Source organism: Mobula birostris, chromosome 13, assembly GCF_030028105.1.
Source record: "Mobula birostris isolate sMobBir1 chromosome 13, sMobBir1.hap1, whole genome shotgun sequence".
NCBI classification, from domain to species: Eukaryota; Metazoa; Chordata; class Chondrichthyes; order Myliobatiformes; family Myliobatidae; genus Mobula; species Mobula birostris.
The window spans coordinates 48,345,333-48,371,634 of NC_092382.1; the positions used below are offsets into that span (position 1 = coordinate 48,345,333).

The 26,302-nt window shown below is 46.5% G+C and overlaps 1 protein-coding gene across 1 annotated transcript; it reads left to right on the plus strand.

Moving 5' to 3' along the window:
* The first annotated feature begins 891 nt into the window (after nucleotides 1–891).
* Nucleotides 892–26,302, plus strand: LOC140206807 (NACHT, LRR and PYD domains-containing protein 3-like). The gene is made up of 10 exons (XM_072275041.1): nucleotides 892–1,003; nucleotides 8,232–8,324; nucleotides 10,515–10,681; nucleotides 18,975–19,146; nucleotides 19,249–19,314; nucleotides 21,411–23,145; nucleotides 24,234–24,320; nucleotides 24,513–24,683; nucleotides 25,665–25,832; nucleotides 25,979–26,302. Exons 2-10 carry the CDS (start codon nucleotides 8,264–8,266, stop codon nucleotides 26,064–26,066), a joined length of 2,715 nt encoding a protein of 904 aa, XP_072131142.1. The 5' UTR covers nucleotides 892–1,003; nucleotides 8,232–8,263; the 3' UTR covers nucleotides 26,067–26,302.

Below are 26,302 nucleotides of genomic sequence, written 5' to 3' on the forward strand. Positions count from 1 at the left end.
TGGAATATCAGAGGGATCTTGGGGTCCGAGTCCATAGGATGCTCAAAGCAGCTGCGGAGGTTGACTCTGTGGTTAAAAAAACATACGGTGTATTGGCCTTCATTAACCGTGGACTTGAATTTAGGAGCCGGGAGGTAATGTGGAAGCTATATAGGACCCTGGTCAGACCCCACTTGAGGTATTGTGTTCAATTCTGGTCACCTTACTACAGGAAGGATGTAGAACCATAGAGAGGGTGCAGAGGAGATTTACAAGGATGTTGCCTGGATTGGGAAGCATGCCTTATGAAAACAGGTTGAGTGAACTCAGCCTTTTCTCCTTGGAGCGACGGAGGATGAGAGGTGACCTGATAGAGGTGTACAAGATGATGAGAGGCATTGATCTTGTGGATAGTCAGAGGCTTTATCCCAAGGCTGAAATGGTTGCCACAGGAGGACACAGGATTAAGGTGCTGGGGTGTAGGTACAGAGGAGATGTCAGGGGCAAGTATTTTACTCAGAGAGTGGTGAGTGGGTGGAATAGGCTGCCAGCAACAGTGGTGGAGGCAGATACGATAGGGTCTTTTAAGAGACTTTTGGACAGGTACATGGAGCTCCGAAAAATAGAGGGCTATGGGCAACCCTAGTAATTTCTAAGGTAGGGACATGTCCGGCACAAATTTGTGGGTTGAAGGGCCTGTATTCTGCTGTAGCTTTTCTATGTTAATGAGTCCTTGTATGAAGCAGGGTGTGGCGTCACCTGCTGATGAGGGTGAAGTCCAGGTTTATTAAAGTTTTATCAACTGAACTTTAACCAGGGTGTGTTAACTTACTGTTAGCACACATAACTTTCAGGTGCTCAGGCTTCCAGGAACCAGAAACATAAACTCAGCACAAAGTCAGAACAGAGACAGCACTGGGCAATTGTAAGGTGTTTTAATCAGTCCTCTCGTCGCAGCGGAGTATCCGGCAGGGCGATACTGTGCGGCTTTTTGGATCTGCAAGGGCTTTCTGGCGAAGGCAAGGTAATTCTGGCAGTGATATTTAAAATGAAACTTTCTAAATCTCACTGGTTGTTGATAAAATATCCCTCTTATTTCCCATTTAGAGAGCCATCGCAATATTCCACCCAGTCTCTGGTATGAGCACGGGTGAGATCTGCCCTAATTATCATTGAATCACTGTGCCCAGTGGTACTTAGTCCAGTATGGGAACACTTGATCGTATCCGATGGTGTTTACATGAATGAGGGGAAGGGGCTTCTGAATGTACTGGCACTGTGCTCGGTCGAGTGATGGTGCCTACGGTGAGAGTTTATAAGATCAGGCGGGGCTTCGACAGTGATCTGGAAAACACGTTTACTATTGTGGAGGAACTAGACACTAGACACTAGAGAACCACAGCTCAGTACAGGCCCTTCAGCCCTCGATGTTGTGCCGACCCATAACTGAATCAGATGTCGACCAAATAAGACTTCTTTTCTCGCCGGTCTCGATGAAGGGTTTTCCACTGTTTACTCTTTACCATAGGTGCTACCTGGCCTGCTGGGCTCATTCAGCATTCTGTGTGTGTGTGTGTGTGTGTGTGTGTTGCCTTGATTCATAGCATATGCAGAGTTTCTCTGGTTTATGTTTCTTTTTCTCAGTGTGAGACTAATCTGTCTTTAGACTCTTTTCCTCAAGGGGAAAGAGAAACATTTTTTTAGGATCTGTTTATTTCAGTGTGATAAGGGAGGGAGTGGGTTGTTGCCGGCTGTCGCAGGATTTGCGGTGCTCTGATTACTATCAGAGTAGCCGCAATCAAAGTGAATGATGGAACAGGACTGAGGGGCCAAATTGCCTGCTCCTTGTTCAGTATGCCAGTAACACCTTCTGACAGTGAAGGGCCCCAGCGAATCTAATGCTCAGCGCTTTTCTCTCACTCACTGCTGAGGACTGGTTGATGTATTTGTAAATTTAAATGTGATATCAGGGAAATGTACCATCAGGAAGAAGGTAAACAGGGATAATTGTATTTGTGCGCTGAGGTGATCAGGCAAAGATATCCAGGAAGTTACGTCGTAAGTGAAGGTAAAGGACATTCTATCTTTGTGTATTGCTGTAAAGGAGATTGTCTCCCAGAGATGACCGCCTCGGGTATAGATTCTGCCTTGCCCAATGGTGAGCAAACAGTTTTAAGGTGCTTGGACGCACGTACAGAGGAGATGTCAGGGGTATTTTTTTAATGCAGAGAGTGGTGAGTGGGTGGAATGGGCTGCCGGCCACGGTGGTGGAGGCGGATATGATAGGATCTTTTAAGAGACTCCTGGATAGGTACATGGGGCTTAGAAATATAGAGGGCTTTGGGTAACCCTAGGTAATTTCTAAAGTAAGTACATATTCGGCACAGCATCGTGGGCCGAAGGGCCTGTATTGTGCTGTAGGTTTCCTATGTTTCTGTTTGTATTACTGTTCTGGTCCCATTGACGGTGGCTTTATGAAAGGGCCGAGACTGAGATCAGTGCAGCTCCAGGCAGCAGGCTCCCGGTTAACTCTGGCCAACGGAAATACATTGAACATTCAGAAGGAAAGATTATTCAAAATGCATAACTTTTCATCAGAACTCACAGCCCGCTTTCTTCTGCTGGCTCCGTCTAATCACCCCACAGCGACCTTTGTTCTCAGGGTTTATGGTCTGACAATAAACCGGTCCCAAGGTGAACAGTAAATACAGGTGTCAGCACATTTGAACCGAATCAGGACGCGGGCAGGAGTACTTATTGTTAAGGGGGACAGCCGCCGGGGTACTCTCTAGCTTCTGACTCCGGCCCTGTCCGCTTCTGACTGTTAACCACTTATCTGTCACCGCGCACTGAAGTAATGATATTAAATTGGACTGCACTTTGGGACAAGTTGCTTGAATAGGAAATTGTGTGGTTCCGTCCCAACTTTGTGGAACAGGGTGTGGAATCAGTTGCTGATTAGGGTGCAGTCCAGTTTTATCTGAATGTTAGCAGCTGAACATTAACCAGGGTGTGTTCATTTACTGTTAACACACATAACATGCAGATCATAATCTCGGCGCTGTTGCTACCTTTCCCAATACTGTAATTATCCCGACTGGTGACAACTGCTGAAGTCTGCTTTACAAACGGGCCTGACCTTGAAATCGCTGCAGCTCCCGTCAGCGCGTGCGCAGATAAATCCTGGAGAAATGAATGCCCGGTGATGAAAGGAAAATTATTATTCCAAATTCATAACTTTTCAGCAGAATTCACAGCACTCACTCCGCTGTCTCTGTAGAATAGAACCACGGAGATCTTTGCCCTACGGATGTCGCTGGGTTTTATAGTCTGACAATAAACCAGTCTTAATGTGAACAATAGCCCCAGCAAACTGAAGCATGATGCAGGTCGCGAATCCTCTTTCCGGGGCAGATGGAATTGTCGAGAGAAGGTAAATCACTGCCACCGTCCAGTGGAGTCATTATTTTGAAGTGAGCAGCATGTCTGAATGAGTCCTCATGTGCTCCTTGCGTGGAGCAGGATGTGGGGTTACTGGCTGATTAGGGTGAAGCCCCTGTTATCAAATGATCATTACCCAGGGCGTTTTCACTTACTGTTGGGGCACATTAGATTCAGGAACTCTGCTACCAGAATAGACGTTCGGCGCAAAGTAACGTCAGAGCCTCTATTGGGAAACGTTAAGGTGTTTCAGTTAATGCGCTTTTAACGGTAGTATATCGAATAGTAAAATATTGTCTTTAAAATTGTGCAGATTTACAGATCTGCAAGTGCATTTTAGCAAAGACGAGGTGCTTCCGCCGGTACATCCTGAAGTAAATATCACCTCATTGTTGTTAAAAATATTGAAGTCTACCCTCGGTGGGCACTTCCTATACCTAACAAACTGGCCTCTGAGTGTATGTTCATGGTCGGCTGCTGTGGGTCTCCACTTCTCGGCTGGAGAGTTCAGAGAGGCTCTTCTGCGCAGCGCTGTCGTAACGCCTGGTAATTTCAGTCAGTGTCGTCTTCATGTCAGCTTGAGTTACCCTAGATATTATTCTCTGATGGTTTTTTTTTCATTGTACCATCTTATGCGGATGCTGTGCATGAAAATCCCTGGAGATCTGTGGGTTTCTGAAATACTTAAGCCACCACAACTGGCACGAACTATAGTTCCATGGTTGAAGTCACTGAAATCGCATTTCTGCCCACTTTTCTGATCTTCGGACTGAACAACAGCTGAGCCTTTTGGTCGTGTCTGCATCGAGTTGCTGCCACATGATTGGTTGGTTTCCACAATAAAGCCGGTCTGCAGGTGTATGTATTAAAGTCGCCACTGAGTGCATTTTCTATTTAGACAACAATAACCCCCCACCCTGCCCCCACGAGGGCCGGTGTCTAAATCTGACCTAATTATTGCCGAACCTGCTGTTATTTAAAAATTTCGTGATCCTCTAGCATCCCTGTATTTGTCTATTGTATTGGCTGATTTGAATTAACGAGCCGGTGTCCGGGTGTACGTAATAATATAGCCACAGAGTGCATTTCTCATTCAGACACCACCCCCACGGCCCTGAATGGACAGTGGACCCATGAACTCTACTGCGCTATACTTTTGCACAACTATTTAATTATATATTTCTCATCATAATTTATAATTTATTGTTCGGTGCAGAGGACCTTCTCCAGGTAGATTACAGAGCTGAGGGGATTAGACTATGAGGAGAGATCGGGTCACCTGGAAATGTACTCTCTGGAATTCAGAAGAATGAGAGATCTTACAGAAATGTAAAAATTATGAAAGGAATAGATAAGAGAGGCAAGAAAGTCATTTCCACTGGTAGGTGAGATTGGAACTAGAGGACGTAGCCTCAAGATTTGGGGGAGTAGATCTAGGACGGAGATGAGGAGTAACTGCTTTTGTCCCAGGGAGTGGTGAATCTGTGGAATTCTCTGCCCAATGAAGCAGTGGAGGCTACCTCAGTAAATATAGCTAAGGGAAGGTTGGGTAGATTTTTGCACAGTAGGCATGATCTTATTGAATGGCGATGCAGGCTCGATGAGCCGACTCCTGCTCCTGTTTCTTATGTTCTAGATTTGTCACATCGCATATCAATGATGAATCCTTCACCTGTCTCAATGGACCAAACCTATTCTGAATATTGCATAAATAATCTCCTCGTTTCCCTGAGTACACCTTTTTTTTTCTTATTTACAGCCTGGGAACAGAGCCCGGAAAAAGCGATGCATCAAACTTTTAACATTGTACATCAGCAAGTTGTTTGTTAAGTCTGTGAAACGGATACACCTCTTTTTTTCCCTTATTGGGGAGAGAGAGAGCCTGTGGTATGTCGAATGACTGGGTGAACATGCAGTCATTGGGGCACTGCAAGTCTGTGTATTCATTGACGTCGATGCTTTTGCTGCTAGCGGTGGGAGCACTCGTTGCCTTGCTGATGCTTTTTTGAGTGGGGGAGCTGGGGGGCTTTGTTTTCTAACGAATAAATATAATTTATTCTTTGGGGCGCTAATTTGTTTTAGTGGATGTTTGCAAAGAAAAAAAAATTCTGGATGTATATTGTATACGTTCCTCCAACGTTAGAAGTGCTTATTGAAACCCATTGAATCAGAGTCACTTCACAGTCACAACGAACAGTTCCATAAGGTAGCAATTGCTGAATTGGAGTACGGACACTGCATCTATAGTCTGTGAGTTACTGGAAATCAGAAGACGGTCCAAGCATGTCACTGACATAAGTCCAGTCTGTGGATAAGGCTGACCACCTCACTACAGGAAGGATGTGGATACTATAGAGAGAGTTTTACGATCATGTTGCATGGATTGGTGAGCATGCCTTCTGAGGATACGTTGAGTGAACGTGACCTTTTCTCCTTGGAGCGACGGAGGATGAGAGGTGAACTGATAGAGGTGTATAAGATGATAAGAGGCCAGATGGTGTGGATAGCCAGCGGGTTTTTCTCCCCAAGGCGGAAATGGTTAACAAGAGGTCCCGCTGTAATATCCGACCACAATGTTGTGCCGTCCATGTAACTTGCCCTAGAAACTGCCTTGAATTTCCCTACCACACAACCCTTTTTTTTTCTCGGCTTCATGTACGTATCTAAAAGTATCTTAAAGGAAACCTTTTTATCTGCCTCTACCACCGTTGCTGGCAGTGTATTCCACGCACCCAGCACTCCCTGTGTGAAAAACTTACCTCTGACATCCCCCCTTGTACCTACTTCCAAACACTTTAAAACTATGCTTCCTCGTGTTGGTCCTGGAAAAAAAAAAGCCTCTGGCTATCCACGCGATCAAAGCCCCTCATCATCTTATACACCTCTATTAGGTCACATCTCATCTTCCTTCGCTCCAAGGAGAAAAGGACAAGTTCACTCAACATATTCTCATAAGGCATGTTCCCCAATCCAGACGACATCCTTGTAAATCTCCTCTGCAGTCTCTCTATAGTATCCACATCCTTCCTGTAGTGAGATGACCAAATCTGAACACAGTACTCCAAGTGGGGTCGAATGAAGTTCGTATAGAGCTGTAATATTACCTCACGGCTCTTGAGCTCAATCCCACGGATCTTTAAGGCCCTCACACCATAAGCCTTCTTAACAACACAGTCAAATTGCGCAGCAGCGTTGAATATCCTATGGGCATGGACCCCAAGATCTCGCTGATCATCCACACTACCAAGGGTCATGTCATATTATATCCTGTCTCCAAATTTGACCTCCGGAAATAAGCCACCACTCTTATCTGGATTGAACTCCATCTGCCACTTCTCAGCCCAGTTCTACATCCTTATGACAGTCCCGCTGAATCTCGGAGAGATCACAGAACAGATCCCAACGAAACACCACTGGTCATCATCGTCCATGCAGAGTACAAACCAACTACAACCCCCTTTCCCGTCTGTATATATACCAGCAACTTTCCTGGACCACTCTTGTTGCTATGTGCTCCGATTTCCCAAGTCTCACCAGTATATTCACTATGAGCACCGCGCAGACCCGAACCTCGCACAGATCTCAAGCTCGGGAGTTCATTTTGCCTATTCATCCATGGGCTGTCGGCACCAACTGTGAGGCCATTTGCCCAACTGCAACTGTGTTGGAACTGAATGGATTGAGAGGGTATTGCTGGGTATGGACAAGAACAAACATGAGGAATCCTGTCAGTGCCGGAGGTCCAGAACAACACACACACAAAACACTGGAGGAACTCAGCAGGCCAGGCAGCATCTATGGAATGGAGTAAACAGTCGACGTTTCGGGCCGAGACCCTTCATCAAGTCCTGAGAAGAAAAAAAAACGTGAGAAGTCAGAGCAAGAAACACAGAATCATACAGAACTGCAACAAGGAAACAGGCCCCTCGGCCCATCTAGTCTGTGCCTAACCATTTAATCTGTCTAGCCCCATCGGCCTGCACCCAGAGCAACGCCCTCCATACCCCTCACCATCCACGTACCTATCCAGGCCCAGGTAGATGGGAACAGGCAGTTTAAATGGTTCGGCACAGACTAGATGGGCCAAAAGTCCTGCTTATGCATTACATTTTTCTATGACTGCAGGACTGAGGTCCTTGTCCATCTCGGTGCTGGAGGTCAGTGGTTTCAGAGGTGCTGCTGGAACATCCAGCGAGAGTAGTGGTGCGGATTGCTTACGCGGGGACACTGCGTGGCCATTTTGGAGGAAATTGACGTGCAGGCGGAGGCTGGGTGCCAGTCAATCGGGGGTCCTGGATGGTTCTGGGTTTTCTGGGAGTTGGTGTTGCATTTATCTGCTCAACTGAGGCATATGCTAACAAACTGCTGACTTATAAGTTATGGAGAGTTGTCAGGTCATTAGTCTCTTGGTAGATGCCTTATGTGACTCTGATATGGCCGATGCAACATCTCCTTCACAATCACCACAAGACTTTTGGCTTGATCTCCCCCCCCCCCCCCGCCCCCCACCAGCTCCATTTGCTTTATGTTCATGTCTGCATGGCAAAGTATGACTTCTTTGCCATATTTAAGTTTACTGACGACTATTACTGGCAGGATGTGCTGCAGGATTTGTCCAAGTGCCTGTAATTAGGATTAGTACGGATGGTTGGTGTAGACATGATGGATTGAAGGGCTATTTCTCTGTGGTATGACTTCAACAACCTAATGGGGAGCTGTTTTCAATTGAGGGATCAGCAAATACACTTCAATGCTGTCAAAGATAAGTCATCCTTCTGACAATCCTCGTGTCTCTCTTCTGTTCATTGCAGGGAGCCTGAATATTGAAAACTTCATCCCCACCATGGCTGAAGGCACAAACAAGGACGGGGTTCGAGGGTCCTTAGCTGAGAGAGGGGAAACAGGTGAGTTACAGAATTATTTCAAATATAAACATTTGCTCCAAATTTGATGCTTGGGGTTCAAAGGTAACCATCAGATGATAAGATATAGGAAATGAGTTAGTTCACTTGGCTCCGTCATTCCATCGTGGCCAATTTACTTTCCTTCTGAACCCCGTTCTCCTGCCTTCTCCACACGATGACCTAGCAAACCAAGAACCATCCTCTGCTTTAACTAGACCCAATGACTTGGCGTCCACGGCCATCCGTAGCAATGAATTCCGCATATTCATCTCCCACTGGCCAAAGAAATTCTATATCATCTCTGGTCTAAATAGTTGTCCCTCTGTAGTGAGGCTGTGTTGTCTGGTCCCAGAATCACCCACGACTGGAAAAGTCCTCTGCACACCCAATCTATCTAGGCATTTCAATATTGGATCAGTTTCAATGTGATCCCCTCTCATTCTTCTAAACTCCAGCGAGTACAGGTAAAGAGCGATGAAAAGTTCCCCGTGCATTAACCATTTCATTCCCAGAACTTCCCCAGACCTTCTTCAATGCTAAGAAAACGTAGAATAGTAAAGTACAGGCCCTTCCACCCACAATGTTGTGCGGAACCTATTAAAAAAGAGTAAATTAAAAAAAAAAAACACCAAAGAAGAGAGAATCTGCAGATGCCGGAAATCCAAGCAACACGCACAAAATGTTGGAGGAACTCAGCAGGCCAGGTGGCATCTATGGAAAAATTGTGCAGTCGATGTTTCAGGCTGAGACCCTTCTGCAGGACTGGAGAATAAATATACAAAAAGACGTGGAGTAGATTTTAAAGGTGTGTGAATGGAAGAGAGAAACACAAGGGGATAGGTGAAACCGGGAGTGGGTGGGATGAAATAGCTGGAAAGTTGGTTGGTGAATGAGATACAGGGCTGGAGAAGGAGGAGTCTGATAGGTGGAGATAGAATGCCATGAAACAAAGAAAAGGAGGGAGGAGCACCAGAGGGAGGCGATGGGGAGGCAAGGTGATAAGGTGAGAAAAGGAAAATGGGATCGGGATGCGTCAGACAGTGGAGTGATGGGGCCATAATCAGAAGTTCGAGAAATCGATGTTCATGCTATCAGGTTGGAGGCCACCCAGGTGGAATATAAGGTGTTGCTCCTCCAACCTGGGTGTGGACTGATCGTGACAGTAGAGGAGGCCGTGGACTTGCACGAGGATTACGGTTAGGTCATCTGAAAGCCGCTCTCTGGTGGTGAGGGATATGTTTATTGACAATAATGGCAGAATTGCCCAGGTAAAACCCGCATTGTTCGAAGAAAAGGCACAGAATTTCCAGCAGAACATTTGAAAACATTGTTATACCTGGGCAGCGACTGGAACAATAATGGGAGGAGTGAAATAGAAGCTTAAATGAGGATAGGAAAGGCGAGAGTTTTAAATGGCAGACATGTGGCATTAGTTTGGCTGTGGACATCCAAGGACCTTTAGCATGACTCAGGTTCAAATCCCACCGTATCTGGAATAACAAAATCAGGGGTGAAAGGCCAGGGTCTGTTTTTTTTTAAATTTGAAACTGCTGTATTATCTACAAAACCGCAAATGGTTCAAACATCCAATCCATGAATGGAAATCTAGCAGTGCCACTCCACGTCTTCATGCGACTCCAAACATACTGCAGCCACTCATCGCCTGCCCTCGGAAATGGAGGGGTTCCCTCCCTCCGGAATGTGGTATGGAAGAGCTGGTGTGACGACGGTCTCAAACTGTGGTTGAGCCAATTAGAGATCAGGCAAGACACTAGATCAGTAAATAATTCAGAACGGGCATACTCGAGGAAGATGGGAATTTTGCAAATCCAAGTGGAATTTGCGACCCAATGAACATCGTTAGATGTGAGTGTCGGCAGGTGGGAGAGGGCTGCGGAGTGCTGTCATTTGGAGGTGTGTTGCAGACGCAAGCGACTTTCAATCTACTGGCCCAGTTCCCCGTCTCCGAGCTTGTAGTCCGACTGTTGGATGTTTTGCACCCTTTTTCTCATAATGCTAGTGGTGATAACAACGCCGACCAACTGAAGGAGACAGTAATATTGTACCGATGATGGTGAAAGAAGCAGACGGAGCGGACAGCGAAGATGGCCCCGCAGAGCTCACTTTGGCGAGCGAATGTGGGGCGGGTGCTGCGCCCACGGTGCTTACTTCTCCCGCTTGTATTTGCAGGTACCAAGCCAATGATCTCCGAGCTCCTGGCCCAGTGCGAAAATTACCAGCTCCTCCAGCTGGCAGATTTCTACCGGGAGAGACTGAAGCACGCGATCGAAGGAGGTGTCGAAGAACTCAGCCTGACTTTGAGACGGGAGGGTCATTTCAGCGGACCAGAGCATGAGGTGAGCGGGCGGAATTTGGCCGGTTTCTCTTCGCGGCGACAGAACCGATCGCAACGCGAGGGAAGAGACAGTCTGGTTCGATTCTCGGTTCTGTTTGCTGCAGTGATGACACTGGTCACAGAACAATTTCTCCCAACCATCCAACACTCATACTGCAATAACAGGCGGGGAGCTGGGCCTGTAGATTCAGAATCGATTGCACCTTCCAACCATGCTCAACACGTTGGTGTGGGGAGTGTAAATTAATGAGTCGCTGTCAATAATAACTATCCAGTAGAAATATCATCTCGACTGTCCAATTTTAACCACGAGAAAGTTGCGTTTGTCCGGGTTTAACTCTTTCGTTTGGAGAAAGATGCCTGTCCTCCACTCCACTCCATATTCCAGAAACAGGGCTAAAGTTTGTATATTGTCATTCTTCAGTAACGAGTGTAAAGGCGAGCGTGAGGTTCGTTCATCCTGATTCAATAGTATTGCAGGTTAACGCCCGCAGTCGTGGACTAATGTGCTGTAGCTGTTGAATTCATTTTAAGCTAAAAATTGGGCCTTCAACCCACTTGATCCCTACCGATCAAGATCAGATCTACGCTAGTCCCATTTCCCTCCATGTGGTTCATAACGCCCGAACATATCCTGTCCATATGCTTATCCAGTTATCTTTTAACTGCTGTTGATATATATTGCCTTGACCACTCCCTCCAGCTGATTTCATACACTGGCCACCCTCTGTGTGAACAACCTTTCTGCTCGGGACCCTATTCAAGTCCCCCTTCCCCCTGACCATAATACTATGCCCTCTAGTTTTTTTAATTCTCCACCCCGGGGAAAAGACTGCTGTGTTCACTCTACAGATGCCTCTCACATTTCATGCACCAGTGTAAAACCAATCTTGTACGGACCAGTGTAAACAGTCTCAAACTGAGCAGCTTCTCTCTATTACCCAGTACCTCAGATCCCAGAAAATCCCTGTAAACCTCCTCGGCACTCTTTCCAGCTCATTGGCATCTTTCTTGCATCAAGGGAACTAAGACTGAAATGTGTCCTCACCAGCATCTGAAACTGAAAGGTGCTATCGCAAATTCTCTACCCAGTGTCCTGATTGATAAAGACCAGCATGGCAACTGATCTTTTTAACCATCTGTTGACCCGTGACATTACTTTCAGGGAACCGTCGTCTTTTTCCCTAGCTCATTCTGGTAAATAGCTGCAGAACTGCACAGAATACTCCAAAGTAAGCCTCGCCAACGTCTTTTACAACATGAACAACATCCCAACTCTTGTACTCAGTACTGTGACTTATGAAGGCCAACGTGCCAGAAACACGAAATACGAACAAACCTACTGGTGACATCATTTTAAATAATTGTGCACATCTGCATTTCCGTATCCCTCTGGGAATTATCATCTGTATTCCAGATGCTCCAGGAATTACTATCTGTATTGCTGATCCCTCTGGGAATCATCAACCGTGTTTCAGATCCCTTTGGGAATTATCATCTGTATTCCAGCTATCTCTGAGAATTATCATCTGTATTCCAGGTCCCTCTGGGAATTACTATTTGTACTCCTGATCCCTCTGGGAATCATCAACAGTGTTCCAGATCCCTCTGGGAAATATTATCTGTATTCCAGATCCCTCTTGTATTATTATCTGTATTAAATATCCCTCTGGGAACTGTCATCTGCATTCCAGATCCCTCCACTTTACTGCCCTCTCAGTTCATTGTGTTAGCCCTGCCATGCCATGTCCTCACAAAAAGCCACACCTCACTCTTATCTGCATTAAATTTCACTTGTAGTTTCAGACCACTTATGCAGATAGCGCTACAAACCATGATGGACTTCTTCGCTGTCCACTACACCGCCCGTCTTGGTGTCCTCGGAAATTGTGTTCATCCTATGATCTAGATTGTTGATATAGGAGACAAACCCCCAGCACGGATCCCTGCGGCACACCAGGACTCCAGTCAAAGAGGAAGCCGTCTATTACCACTCTTTGGCTTCTCACGCAAAGCCAATGTCAAATTCAACTTTCTCGTCTTGAATGCCAAGTGATTGAACCTTGACTAACCTCCGCATGTGAGATCCTGTGAAACTGATTTGTCTTCATCAGCTTTCCTAGTAATCTCCTCGACAGCAACTGCGTAGGATTGGTTAGACATGACATACTGTAGCACATACAGGCAAACGGTGCCACGTCGAGTATTCCTCACCAGTCCCTGTCGAACCAAACAGATATATATCCGGATTTTTAAAATACCTCTTCCGAAACCTTGCCACTACTGATGGCCTATAATTTCCTGGTTTATTCTGAAAACTTCTATTCATCAATGGGACTATTTAGCTCTCCAACGCGCCCGAATCTGCCTCAAGGCATCAAACATCTGCTCTCCTGTAATCAGCACAGGGCCCACTGCCTCACTGTTCTTTTGCCTCAGTGTGTGTACTCTGCAACCGTCTCCAAAGTAAACAAAAATCATCAACTCCATGCAGAGATGACCAGGCTAATTTTCAAGAGGACCAATTTTTGCCTTTGATATTCCTTTGCTTTTAATAAATCTGTAGACACCCTTTCGATTCTCCTTCGCCTGGTCTGCTAGAAGATCCTCATGCCTTTTTTATTGTTCCTATTTCCCTTTTAGGGGTCCTTTACAAGAGAATGAAAAATGAAAGGGAAATGCAGGATAAGTTGTGGAAGTTTCCAGAATTTCAAAAAAAAAAAGACTATGTTTAGATATGAATAAAAAATAGATTCCAGTGACATGGAAGAAAGACTGAAAAAAGTGACGAAAACCAGATTGAAAATGTTCGATTTGAATGCAGGCGGAATATATGAAATATGGCTGTTAATCTTCTTCCACAGTTAGAAATTCAGCGGGATACAGTTGTGGGCATCAAAGAAAATCACAGTTGAGGGGTTTATATCCAATGATACACATCATATCGAAAAGACAGGCAGGGGTGTATTGGGGGGAGTGAATCTGTTGGTTAAAAAATTGAATATGAAACATAAGAAAGGAGCGAAATTGGATCAGAATTTGTAGCATCCCTGTCGGTAGAGACAAGAAATTGCAAGGCCAAAGTGAGTGTGATGGGAGTTCTTACAGTCCTGCACAGAGTAGTCCGGACGTGGGGTACAAATTACAACGAGAAATAGAAAAGGCAAGTAAAAAGGGCAATGTTACGATAACCACGGGAGATTTCAATATGCAGGGATGTAGGGAAAATCAGGTTCGTGCTGTGTCCCAAGAGAGGAATTTGTAGAATGCTTATCGGTTGACTTTCTTATAACAGTCTGTTGTTGAACCCACCAGGGAATAGGCAACTCTGGATTTGCGGGTGGGGGGTTTATAACCAGGGAGCTTAATGTAAGGGAACCACGAGGAGGAAGTGATCATAATACGATAGAATGCAGCCTGTGGTTTGAGAGGCAGAAGCTCCAGTCAGACGCACTGGTATTTCAGTGGATTAAAGGGAACTACAGAGGCACTGTTGGACAGCTGGCCAATATTGATGGGAAGGAAACATTAGGAGGGACGACGGCAGATCAACAATGGCTGAAGATATTGCTAGCAATTTGAAAGGTTCATCCCAAGGAAGAAATAGGCACGATGAAGAGAGGAGGGTGCGACCGTGGCTGACACGGGAAATCAAAAACTGCGTAAAAACAAACGAAAGGGCACGTGATGCAACACAAAACTAGTGAGGAGTTGGGAATGAGGAAGCTCCTAAGCACCAAGTGACAAAAACACAATAATGAGATGACAGATGAAATATGAAGGTAACCTGGCCAATAATATAAAAAAGGATACCAAAACGTTGCTTTTTACTGTCATATAAGGAAGTTAAAAAGAAGCAAGAGTCGATATTGGATCACTGGAAAGTGACACTGGTGAAGTAGTAATTAGAGACAAAGAAACAGCGGGAGAGCTCAGTAAGTATTTTCCCTCCCTGTGGAAGACACCAGTCATATGAGTGTCAGAGGACAGAGCTGAGCGCAGCTCCTATTACATAGGGGGAGGAAACTTGCGAAGCTCCAAGTTCTGAAGGGAGATAAGTCAGCTGCATGGGATGGATTCCACCCCAGGGCGCAAAAAGTTGATGCTAAGTAGATTGTGGACACATTCATAGTTCTCTTTCCATTTGGAGTGATTCCAGAGGACTGGAAATTGCAAGTACAGCTCCACACTTCAAGAAGGGAGGACGGAAGAAGAAAGGAAATTATAGGCCAGATTGCCTGACCTCAGTAGCTGGGAAGATGTTGGTGTCCATCATTAAGAATGAAGTTTCAGGATACTTCGAGGTGCGTGATAAAACAGGCCGGAATCTGCCGGCTTCCATGAGGTGAATCGGTCAGATTTATTTGAGCTAATATGTAGCAGGGTCCTCTTTTGAGTCAATATGGGTGGAAGTCAGGAACAGGAAGGGAGCAGTTACTCTACTGGGGGTATTCTATATGCCCCTGGTAGCAGCAGAGATACAGAGGAGCAGATTGGGAGGCAGATTTTGGAAAGCTGCAAAAATAACAGGGTTGTTATCATGGGTGACTTTAACTTCCCTAATATTGATTGGCACCTGATTAGTTCCAAGGGTTCAGATGGGGCAGAATTTGTTAAGTGTGTCCAGGATGGATTCCTGTCACAGTATGTGGACAGGTCGACCAGGGGGAATGCCATACTAGATCTAGTACTAGGTAATGAACCGTGTCAGGTCACAGATCTCTCAGTGGGTGAGCATCTGCGGGACAGTGACCACCGCTCCCTGGCCTTTAAAATTATCATGGAAAAGGATAGAATCAAAAAGGACAGGAAAATTTTTAATTGGGGAAAGGCAAATTATGAGGCTATAAGGCTAGAACTTGCGGGTGTGAATTGGGATGATGTTTTTGCAGGGAAATGTACTATGGACATGTGGTCGATGTTTAGCGTTCTCTTGCAGGATGTAAGGGATAAATTTGTCCCGGTGAGGAAGACAAAGAATGGTAGGGTGAAGGAACCATAGGTGACAAGTGAGGTGGAAAATCTAGTCAGGAGGAAGAAGGAAGTATACATGAGGTTTAGGAAGCAAGGATCAGCTGGGTCTATTGAGGAATATAGGGAAGCAAGAAAGGAGCTTAAGAAGGGGCTGAGAAGAGCAAGAAGGGGGCATGAGAAGGCCTTGGCGAGTAGGGTAAAGGAAAACCCCAAGGTATTCTTCAATTATGTGAAGAAAAAAGGATGACAGGAGTGAAGGTAGGACCGATTAGAGATAAAGGTGGGAAGATGTGCCTGGAGGCTGTGGAAGTGAGCGAGGTCCTCAATGAATACTTCTCTTCGGTATTCAGCAATGAGAGGGAACTTGATGATGGTGAGGACAATATGAGTGAGGTTGATGTTCTGGAGCATGCTGATGTTAAGGGACAGGAGGTGTTGGAGTTGTTAAAAAAACATGAGGACAGATAAGTCCCTGGGGCCTGACGGAATATTCCCCAGGCTGCTCCACGAGGCGAGAGAAGAGATTGCTGAGCCTCTGGCTAGGATCTTTATGTCCTCGTTGTCCACGGGAATGGTACCGGAGGATTGGAGGGAGGTGAATGTTGTTCCCTTGTTCAAAAATGGTAGTAGGGCTAGTCCAGGTAATTATAGACCAGTGAGCCTTATGTCTGTGGTGTGAAAGCTGTTGGAAAAGATTCTTAGAGATAGGATCTATAGGCATTTAGAGAATCATGGTCTGATCAGGGACAGTCAGCATGGCTTTGTGAAGGGCAGATCGTGTCTAACAAGCCTGATAGAGTTCTTTGAGGAGGTGACCAGGTATATAGATGAGGGTAGTGCAGTGGATGTGATCTATATGGATTTTAGTAAGGCATTTGACAAGGTTCCACACGGTAGGCTTATTCAGAATGTTAGAAGGCATGGAATGCAGGGAAGTTTGGCCAGGTGGATTCAGAATTGGCTTGCCTGCAGAAGGCAGAGGGTGGTGGTGGAGGGAGTACATTCAGATTGGAGGGTTGTGACTAGTGGTGTCCCACAAGGATCTGTTCTGGGATGTCTACTTTTTGTGATTTTTATTAACGACCTGGATGTGGGGGTAGAAAGGTGGGTTGGCAAGTTTGCAGACGACACAAAGGTTGGTGGTGTTGTAGATAGTGTAGAGGATTGTCAAAGATTGCAGAGAGACATTGATAGGATGCAGAAGTGGGCTGAGAAGTGGCAGATGGAGTTCAACCCGGAGAAGTGTGAGGTGGTACACTTTGGAAGGACAAACTCCAAGGCAGAGTACAAAGTAAATGGCAGGATACTTGGTAGTGTGGAGGAGCAGAGGGATCTTGGGGTACATGTCCACAGATCCCTGAAAGTTGCCTCACAGGTGGATAGGGTAGTTAAGAAAGCTTATGGGGTGTTAGCTTTCATAAGTCGAGGGATAGAGTTTAAGAGTCGCGATGTAATGATGCAGCTCTATAAAACTCTGGTTAGGCCACATTTGGAGTATTGTGTCCAGTTCTGGTCACCTCACTGTAGGAAGGATGTGGAGACATTGGAAAGGGTACAGAGGAGATTTACCAGGATGCTACCTGGTTTAGAAAGTATGCATTATGATCAGAGATTAAGGGAGCTAGGGCTTTACTCTTTGGAGAGAAGGAGGATGAGAGGAGACATGATAGATGTGTACAAGATAATGTGAGGAATAGATAGAGTGGACAGCCAGCGCCTCTTCCCCAGGGCACCACTGCTCAATCCAAGAAGACATGGCTTTAAGGTAAGGGATGGGAAGTTCAAGGGGGATATTAGAAGAAGGTTTTTTACTCAGAGAGTGGTTGGTGCATGGAATACACTGCCTGAGTCAGTGGTGGAGGCAGATACACGAGTGAAGTTTAAGAGACTACTAGACAGGTATATGGAGGAAACTAAGGTGGGGGCTTATATGGAAGGCAGGGTTTGAGGGTTGGCACAACATTGTGGGCCGAAGGGCCTGTACTGTACTGTACTATTCTATTCTATGCTCTAATACGTAACTAGCACAATAGACAAAGGGGAGTCAATTGCCTTATTTACACACTTGGATTTTCAGAAAGCATTTGAGAGGGAGTGGCAAACGAGGATGCTAAACAAAACAAGATCCCGTGGTATCACAGAAAACATACCAGCATGGACAGAACGTTGGCTGAGTAACAGGAGGCAAGCTGATGGAATGACGGGGATTTTTTTTTCTTCCATCCTCGTGCGCAGCTCCCTGTCAAATGCTTTCTGAAAATTCAAGTGCGCAAATAAAGCAATTGACCCTAGTTTTTCGAGTTAGAAACTTTTCTAGCAAAGCTTATTTTTGGAACCTCTTCTGTTCACGTTATATCTTAACGAGCTGGACGACTTTGTGGCCAGATTTGAAGAAAGGTAGAGAGACAGGGAAAGTTGAAAGAACAGGTATTCTCCAGAAGTATTTGGACAGAGCGGAACGATCAGATGGGATAAGGTGTAGAGAAGTGACGGTACAGAGTATTTTCCAAACGGGGAGCAAATTCAGAAATCGTAGGTTCCAGTGCTAGAGTCGGTGACAGAAAAATCAAATGCAAAGATACAATTAATTTGGAGAGGGTGATAATGTATGAACATAGATATAATGCTGAGGCATTGCTCGGGCCGCATTTGGAGTATATTCTGCAGTTTGAGGGTCCCTTAGAAAGGACAAGCTGGCATTGGAGAGGGGCTAGAGGCGACGCGCGGAAGGAAAGGTTTAATAGACGAGGATCATTCCGTGGCTCTGGACCCTTGCTCCCTGGAGTTTGGAAGAATGAGGGAGAATCTCGTTGAATTGAATTGATTTTGATGGCCTGGTGGAAGAAGTGTCCCGCAGCTTTTGTGCTGCAGTACCGTTTCCCAGATGGTAGCAGTTGGAACAGTTTGTGGTTGGGGTGGCTCGGGCCCCCAATGATCCTTTGGGTCCTTTTTACACAACAATCTTTGTAAGTGTCCCGAACATGGGGAAGTTCACATCTACAGATGCGCTGGGCCGACATGTTCGCACCAACATGAAATATTGAAAGGACTGGAGGGTGTGGACTGTGGAGAAGGTTTTCCAGTATTCCTGAACCCTCCCACCCACACGATGTTCATATGCCTCCATCCTCCTTACATCTGTGCGCCTATCCAAACATCTGTTGATAGCCTGTAATGCAGTTGCCTCTACCACCACACCAGGCAGCGCATTCCAGGCATCCACGGGTCTCTGATTTAAAAAAAAAACTGACCCCCACACCCTTCTCCCTTTGAACCAATCCCCTAAATATTCACAATAAATTTATTGCTCCCCTTTACAGAAAGTCGCCGAGCTCGTCGAGAAGGGAAACCCAGCAGAGAGTTCCAAACTTTTCCTCAGTCTGGTGATGGAGAAAGAAGCCCCGGCCCGGAGGGTGATGTGGGAATCCTTTGTAAAAATGAGGGACGGATTACCGAAGCTGGATAAGATACTACAGGAAATCCAGGAACTCGGTACGGTAAAGCAACACATTCAGCCTAAAATCAGATTTGCAAGTTCCAGATTTAACCATGTTTGCCAGACATGATTTCATGAAAGCTTTCCAATATCAACAGGTCCTGATCCTTATGAGCACATGAGTATCACCCGAGGCTTTTGTGATTTGTCCCCGCAACTAAAGGGTAAGTGATGATGCAGTCATCTCAAACCAGTTACTTCACTGCAGTCCCGTACAATTTCAGGTGCTTTAGTGAATGAAATCTAGAGGTCTGTCGAGTGTTGAAAGGACTAGTTAGGGTCGATGTGGAGAGGATGTTTCCTTATGGTGGGGAGCATCCAGGTCAAGAGGGCACAGCCTCAAAATTGAGGGAGCGACCCTTCAGAACAGAGGTAAGAAGGTTTTATTTTAACGAGAGTAGTGAATCTGTGGAAAGCTCTGCCATAGACCGTGGTGGAGGCCAAGTCCGTGGGTACATTTAAGACGGAAGTTGATTGTTTCACTGATTGGTCAGGGCACCCAAGGATATGGTGAAAAGCCAGGTCTATGGGGTTGAGTGAGATCCGGGATCAACCATGACTGAATGGTCGATCAGACCAAATGGGCAGAATGGCCTAATTCTGCTCTTCTGTCTTATGGTCTTACCCTGGGATGTCAGTGTTCTGGGATCCTCGGAGCAGCGGCATGACTGAATTGAAGGAGCACGTGGATCGTGAGGGCAGTTGGGCTAATTTAGGTGTCAGACACCAGAAACATTTAAGGACTTGCAATGGTCTCTGACAGAGAATAAGAGTTGTTAATTCAAGTCATTGCGGAGGGATTCCAGTACAGAAACATGAATATGGGGTCGTTACGTGAATGGGGCTTGTTGAGAGTTGGGCACGGGTGTGAGACTTTCAGACAACGTCAGGAAGATGGATGATGAGGCAGCGAGACCAACCAGAAGGTCAGAGCGGCCGATCAGGAACAAGTGATAGTAACTATGACAGATGTTAACCCGGCATTTGTGAGAGAATCTGAAATCTGGCGTAGAGGCGTCACAGTTGATTAAATGGAAATGGGTGAAGAGATAGTCAGAGTAGATTAGAAAGGGACAGTAGCAGTTAAAGCCGTGGAACAGGTTCGCAGGGTTGCTTTGGAGAAACAGCAGAATTTCATCCCGAGAAAGAAAAAGAATACTGAGTGGGGAACGAGGCACCCATGACTGACAATGAGAGACAGATAGATAGTTGGATGGAAGGATGGACGGGTGAATGGACGAAGAAATCGATATATGGACTAAGAGATGGAATAGATGGATCGATGGATGGATGGACGGATGGATGGAGGGACAGACGGACGGATAAAGAGATAGATATATAGATAGTTGGATGCAGAGATGGATGAATAAATAGATAGATGGATGGCTGAAAGATATATATGTATGTACATAGCTGGATGGATAAAGAGATAGATAGATGGACCAATAGATCGTTGGATGAATAGATAGATGGATAGATTAGTAGATGGGTGGAGGGACAGAGATAGATGGATGGATAAAGAGGTAGATAGATAGATGGATGGATGGATGGGTAGGTAGTTGGATGGATGGATAGGTAGTTGGATGGAAAGATAACTAAATCGATAAAGAGATAAATAGATGGATGGTTAAAGAGGTAGATTGATAGATGGGTGGATAGATGGTCAGATAGGTGGATGGAAAGATTGACAAATAAGTGGATGGAAAGATAGGTTGTTGGATGGATAGATAGATAATTGGATGGATAGATAGCTGGATGGATTGGTAACGAAATAGATAGATGGATAAATAGATAGAAAGATGGATTGATAAAGAGATAGCTGGATAAAAAGATAGACAGATGGATATACAGATAAGTAGATAGATGATAGAGATAGATAGATAAACAGACAAGCCAAAACCTGCAGTTGCTGGAAATGCAAGCAACACACACAAAACGGTGAGTTCCTTCCAGCATTGTGTGTATGTGTTGTCAAGAAAGTGGGTGCTGTGTTTTCGAAAGGAACGTGCGTGAAGTGAACGGGCAGGGTGTCATAAAGTACCGGGGGGCACTTTCTACCTTCACCACTCTGGATGAGGACCTGAGATTCCCTTGGTCATTGATCACATTCGAGTCAGTTGCCTCTGCAGAGGTTCACTTCCCGCACTCTGATCGATAGAAACTGAGTTATTTCCTGTCAGCTTAATAATGTTCCAATCGGAGTTTTCAATGTTTTCACACATCTAGTGCGGTGATAACTTTCTCACTATTCCTATTGAAGATGTTCAACGGAAACACAAGGAGACTCTGCGGACACAGACTGAAACACTGAGAGTGAACACGATCCTGATGACGGAGAAGGTGAAGGTTTTCCAGCTGGTTGATCGATACGCTGAGCTCACGGTCATTTCTAATGTTCGAGATCGGAGACTGGTGGAACACGAGCTGCTGGCCAGGGGTCGGGTCCATGAAAAATGGAGACAGAAACATCTCCGCACAGAGCTAGAAAAAATTCGAACTGATCAATTGTTCCAAAGCAGCTTTACACGGAGTAAACACAAATCTGGGAGTTCAGCAGCGGTGGCCGGAGTGGCTGGGATCTGGAAGACAACAATGGTTCAAAAGATTGTTCACGACTGGGCCACGGGGAAAATATACCAACAATTCCAGTTTGTCTTCAGTTTCAAATTCCGGGATTTAAACTCCATTAACTGTAGAATAAACCTGAGGGAACTGATTCTGAATCAGTATCCTTATTTTGGGAAGTTACTGAGAAAGGTCTGGAAGAACCCAAAGGGATTGCTGTTTATATTCGATGCATTGGACGAATTCAAACACAGAATCGATTTTGCTGACAGTCGGAGATACACAGAACCCAAGCACCAGTGCCCAGATCCCGAGTGGTGGTCTGAGGTTTCTGACATCGTGTACAGTTTAATCCAGGTCAAGCTGCTCCCAGGGTGTTCAGTACTGGTGACCACCCGCCCCACTGCATTACATTTATTGGAAAAAGCAGAGATCAGTGTCTGGGCTGAAATCCTGGGATTTGTTGGTGATGAACGGAAGGAATATTTCATCAGGCATTTTGAAGATCAGACGGTGGCGGCAGCTGTTTTTAAACACGTGGAGGAGAACGAGATCCTGTACACCATGAGCTACAACCCCTCCTACTGCTGGATCCTCGCTCTGGCACTGGGCCCCTTCTTCACACAAAGAGTCAGGGACCCGCAGCGAGTTCCCAAGACTATCACCCAACTGTATTCCTACTATATTTACAACATCCTGAAAAACCACGGCCGTGAGATTGAGAACCCCCGTGATGTGTTACTCAGGGTTGGTCAGATGGCCTTCAGAGGAGTGTCCGAGAGGAAGATTGTGTTTACAGATGAAGATTTGATCAAGAACAATCTGCAGCCTTCCCAGTTCCTGTCCGGATTCCTGATGGAGCTTTTGGAGAAAAAGGATTCTGCCCGGAACGTGGTGTACACATTCCCACACCTCACCATCCAAGAGTTTGTAGCTGCACTCGCACAATTCCTGAACTCAGAGCGCAGGGATATTGTGAAACTCCTCACTGAAGCACATAGCAGGGAAGATGGGCGGTTTGAGGTATTTCTCCGTTTTGTTGCTGGTCTCTCCTCGGGGTCAGCCTGGCGATGGAAGGAGTTTCTGGGCCCATTTCCTGGCGATACAGCCCGCCAGGTGATCGACTGGGTGAAAGAGGAGGTCAAACGTCAGAGTGGAAACACAAGGAATGAAGCCGGTAAAAGGAGCCTCCTGAACACACTGCACTACCTGTTTGAGTCTCAGAATCGTGGACTGGCTCAGGCCGCACTGGAATCTGTGGAAACACTTTCATTCAGTGGAATGACACTGACCCCGATTGACTGTGCGGTCCTGTCTCATGTCATCGGGTTCTGTGATACAATAAAACACCTCGACCTGGATCACTGCTACATTCAGTGTGACGGACTCCAGCGACTGGCATCCGGGCTGCACAAGTGCCAGGGTTTGAGGTAAACGTCATTTTTCCTCACACTCTAAATCGTTTTTTTTATCGCACGTTTTCTTACTTCTGCTGCCCTCAACGAAAGTCCCTGTCATTCTGTCTCTCTCTCTCTCTCTCTCCTTCTCGCTCTTCCTCTCTCCCTCTCCCTCTTTCTGTCTCTCTCGCTGTCCCTCACTCTCATTCTTTCTTCCTCTCTGTCTGTCTCTCTCGCTAGCTTTCTCTTACTCTATCTCTCCATCTCTAGCTTTCTCAGTCTCTCTTTCTCTTTCTATCTTTCTGTGTCCGTTTCTGTTTCACTCTCTCACTTTCTCTCTGTCTCTCTTTGCTCGCTCCCTCTCACTCCCACTCCCCCCCTATTTCTATCATTGTCTCTATCTCTTTCACTCACTCCAAAACCCCTTTCCCTCTCTCCTTCCTTGCCTCTCCCCCAGACTCATAACCCACTCCCTCAGTCCCGTCTCTCTTTCACTCTGCTATATGGTCCACGAACAATTCCTTTTTCCCTCACTCACTCTGTCCCTCTCCATCACTTCACCACCCCTCCTCACTCTCATTCTCCATCTCTCTCACTCTGCCCTCTTCCCCTCTCTTCTCCCAGTCACTCTCTCATCTCCCACTTTTTCTCGACCTCTCTCCCTCTCTCTCAACCTTTCTCTCTCACTCTTCTCTTATACTCCTGCTGTCTGTCTGTTAATCTCTCCCTCTCTCTGTCTCTCTCACTCGCCGCACCCACTGTTATGTTTCTCCGCCTGCCGTCACCGCGCTTTTTTTCCGCTGGCTCCCCAACCCCTCCACCCCCGGTCGAAAGCCATATGATCTTGGTAGACCTCTGTCCCCCTCATGAGTGGGAGATTTCTCTCGATAGCTCTCACGCGCACCGGGAATGTCTCCAGCAGACAGCGTACGGGAATAAGATGTAATGCACACGCACAGGATTTTATTAAACATATTTCACAAATAACCAGGAGCTGCAGTGAAAGAGGAATAACTTTTAAATCACTCTTAATTTCATTATGTTTCCTTTGTTAATACAGTGAAATCCTGTTATATTAGACCCCAGATTTTGAATCTACCTGCATCTCTCTTTGTGTTTAGACTGGGAACAAATGACTTGCGAGAACCTGGAGTGAAACTGGTGTCTGCGGCTCTGAGGAACCCAGACTGTAAAATAGAGAGACTCGAGTAAGTACCAGACTGTGTGAGAACGTGTTTGTGGTCACTGGGTGTCTGACACTGAACATTAATGTGATCAGTAATTGTGTTACTGATAAACACTGGGGATTTGCACCGTGTCCAATCGCCCTGTGCCCTTTACTTTCTCCTCTCTCGCTCGCTGTCTTGCACACCCGCACTCTCCCTCACTCGCATCTCCAGGCTGGACAGGAACCGTCTCAAAGCTTCCTGCATAGAAGATCTCGCCTCTGCTATCAGCATGAATCGTTCTCTGACAGAGCTGGACCTGGGTGGGAATAAACTGAATGATTCGGGACTGAGACTTATGATGGCAGCTCTGAGGAAACCGGACTGTAAAATACAGAAACTGGAGTAAGTAGCACTCACTGAGAGAACGCGTTTTCAGTCACTGAGTGTCTGAACACTGATGTGATCAGTAATTAAATCACTGATTGGATCTTCACTGTTTCCTCTCAATCTGTCCTTCACCCTTTCTCTTCCCCTCTCTCCTCCTCCCACTTTCTCCCTCTCTTTTTCTTCCACTCTTGCACACTCTCCCTCTCTTTTCCACTCGCTCTCTCTCTTCCACTCTTTCCCTCTCTGTCACTTCCACTCTCCCCCACCTCTCTCTTTTCCGCTCTGTCTCTCTACATCTCCCTCTCTCTCTCCCACCGTCTATCCCTCTCTGTCTCTCTATCTCTTCATCTCTCTCGCTCTCTTTCTCTCTCCCTCCCTCTATCTCCCCTCGTCCCCCTCCCTGCCTTTCACACCTTCTCCCTCCTTCTATCTCCCGTCGTCCCCACTCCCCGTCTTTTACACCCTCTCCCTCCCTCTATCTCCCGTCGTCCCCACTCCCTGCCTTTCACACCTTCTCCTTCCTTCTATCTCCCATCGTCCTCCTCCCTGCCTTTCACACCCTCTCCCTTCCTCTATCTCCCCTCATCCTCCTCCCGGCCTTTCACACCCTCTCCCTCCTTCTATCTCCCCTCGTCCCCCTCCCTGCCTTTCACACCTTCTCCCTCCTTCTATCTCCCATCGTCCTCCTCCCTGCCTTTCACACCCTCTCCCTCCCTCTATCTCCCATCGTCCCACTCCCTGCCTTTCACACCCTCTCCCTCCCTCTATCTCCTGTCGTCCCACTCCCTGCCTTTCACACCCTCTCCCTCCCTCTATCTCCCGTCGTCCCCCTCCCTGCCTTTCACACCCTCTCCCTCCCTCTATCTCCCGTCGTCCCACTCCCTGCCTTTCACGCCCTCTCCCTCACTCTATCTCATCTCTGTTTCTGTCTCTTTATCTCTCCCCCTGTCTCTCTCTATTTATCTATCTCTGTCTCCCCCTCCCTCTCACCTCCAGGCTGTACAATATCAATCTCACAGATGACTGCATGGAGGATCTCGTCTCTGCTCTCAGTGCACACCGCTCTCTGAAGGTGGTGAATCTCAAATCGAACTCCTTCACAGATGGGTCTCTCCCTGCTTTCCGCCACATTGTACACGCCCTCCCGAGCCTCAGACAGATCTGGTGAGTGTTTTCTGCAGTCGACGATGTGATGAGAACTCAGCGCACGTGTGGCTTTCCCCGTGTTAATTGTCTGTGTTGTTGAAACATGATGTACTGACACTGCTTTGTCATTGTTGCTTTTCTCGCCCTTCTCCCACCTGCTCCAGCGTGTCGGGGAATCAGTTCAGTCAAAATGGGAAGAAGCAACTGAAGTCTCTACAAGAGTCCAGACACGGTCTGAAAGTGACCCTCTGACCATCCGAATGAGCGGACGTCTCTGCCACGGGGTGGGGACATCCCTGGCCGATTCCACACACTGCATTTTAACCGCCGGGCAATAGTCCTACCGGACCCCGGGTCCAGTCGCGGCAGAGGCGGTCCTGCAGCAAAGTGACTCAGCCGCCTATCCTCTCGGGAGTGTGCACGCCACAAAGGAGGTTGGTGCAAGTTGTGAAGGGAGCGCTAACACATGGTGTGATTGCTCTGCGTAC

Coding starts and splice junctions, on each gene's coding strand:
- LOC140206807 (XM_072275041.1), top strand. CDS start 8,264: ATGGCTGAAGGCACAAACAAGGACGGGGTTCGAGGGTCCTTAGCTGAG. Junction 10,682..18,974: donor TCAGCGGACCAGAGCATGAG/GTGAGCGGGCGG, acceptor TCCCCTTTACAG/AAAGTCGCCGAGCTCGTCGA. Junction 24,321..24,512: donor TGTAAAATAGAGAGACTCGA/GTAAGTACCAGA, acceptor TCGCATCTCCAG/GCTGGACAGGAACCGTCTCA.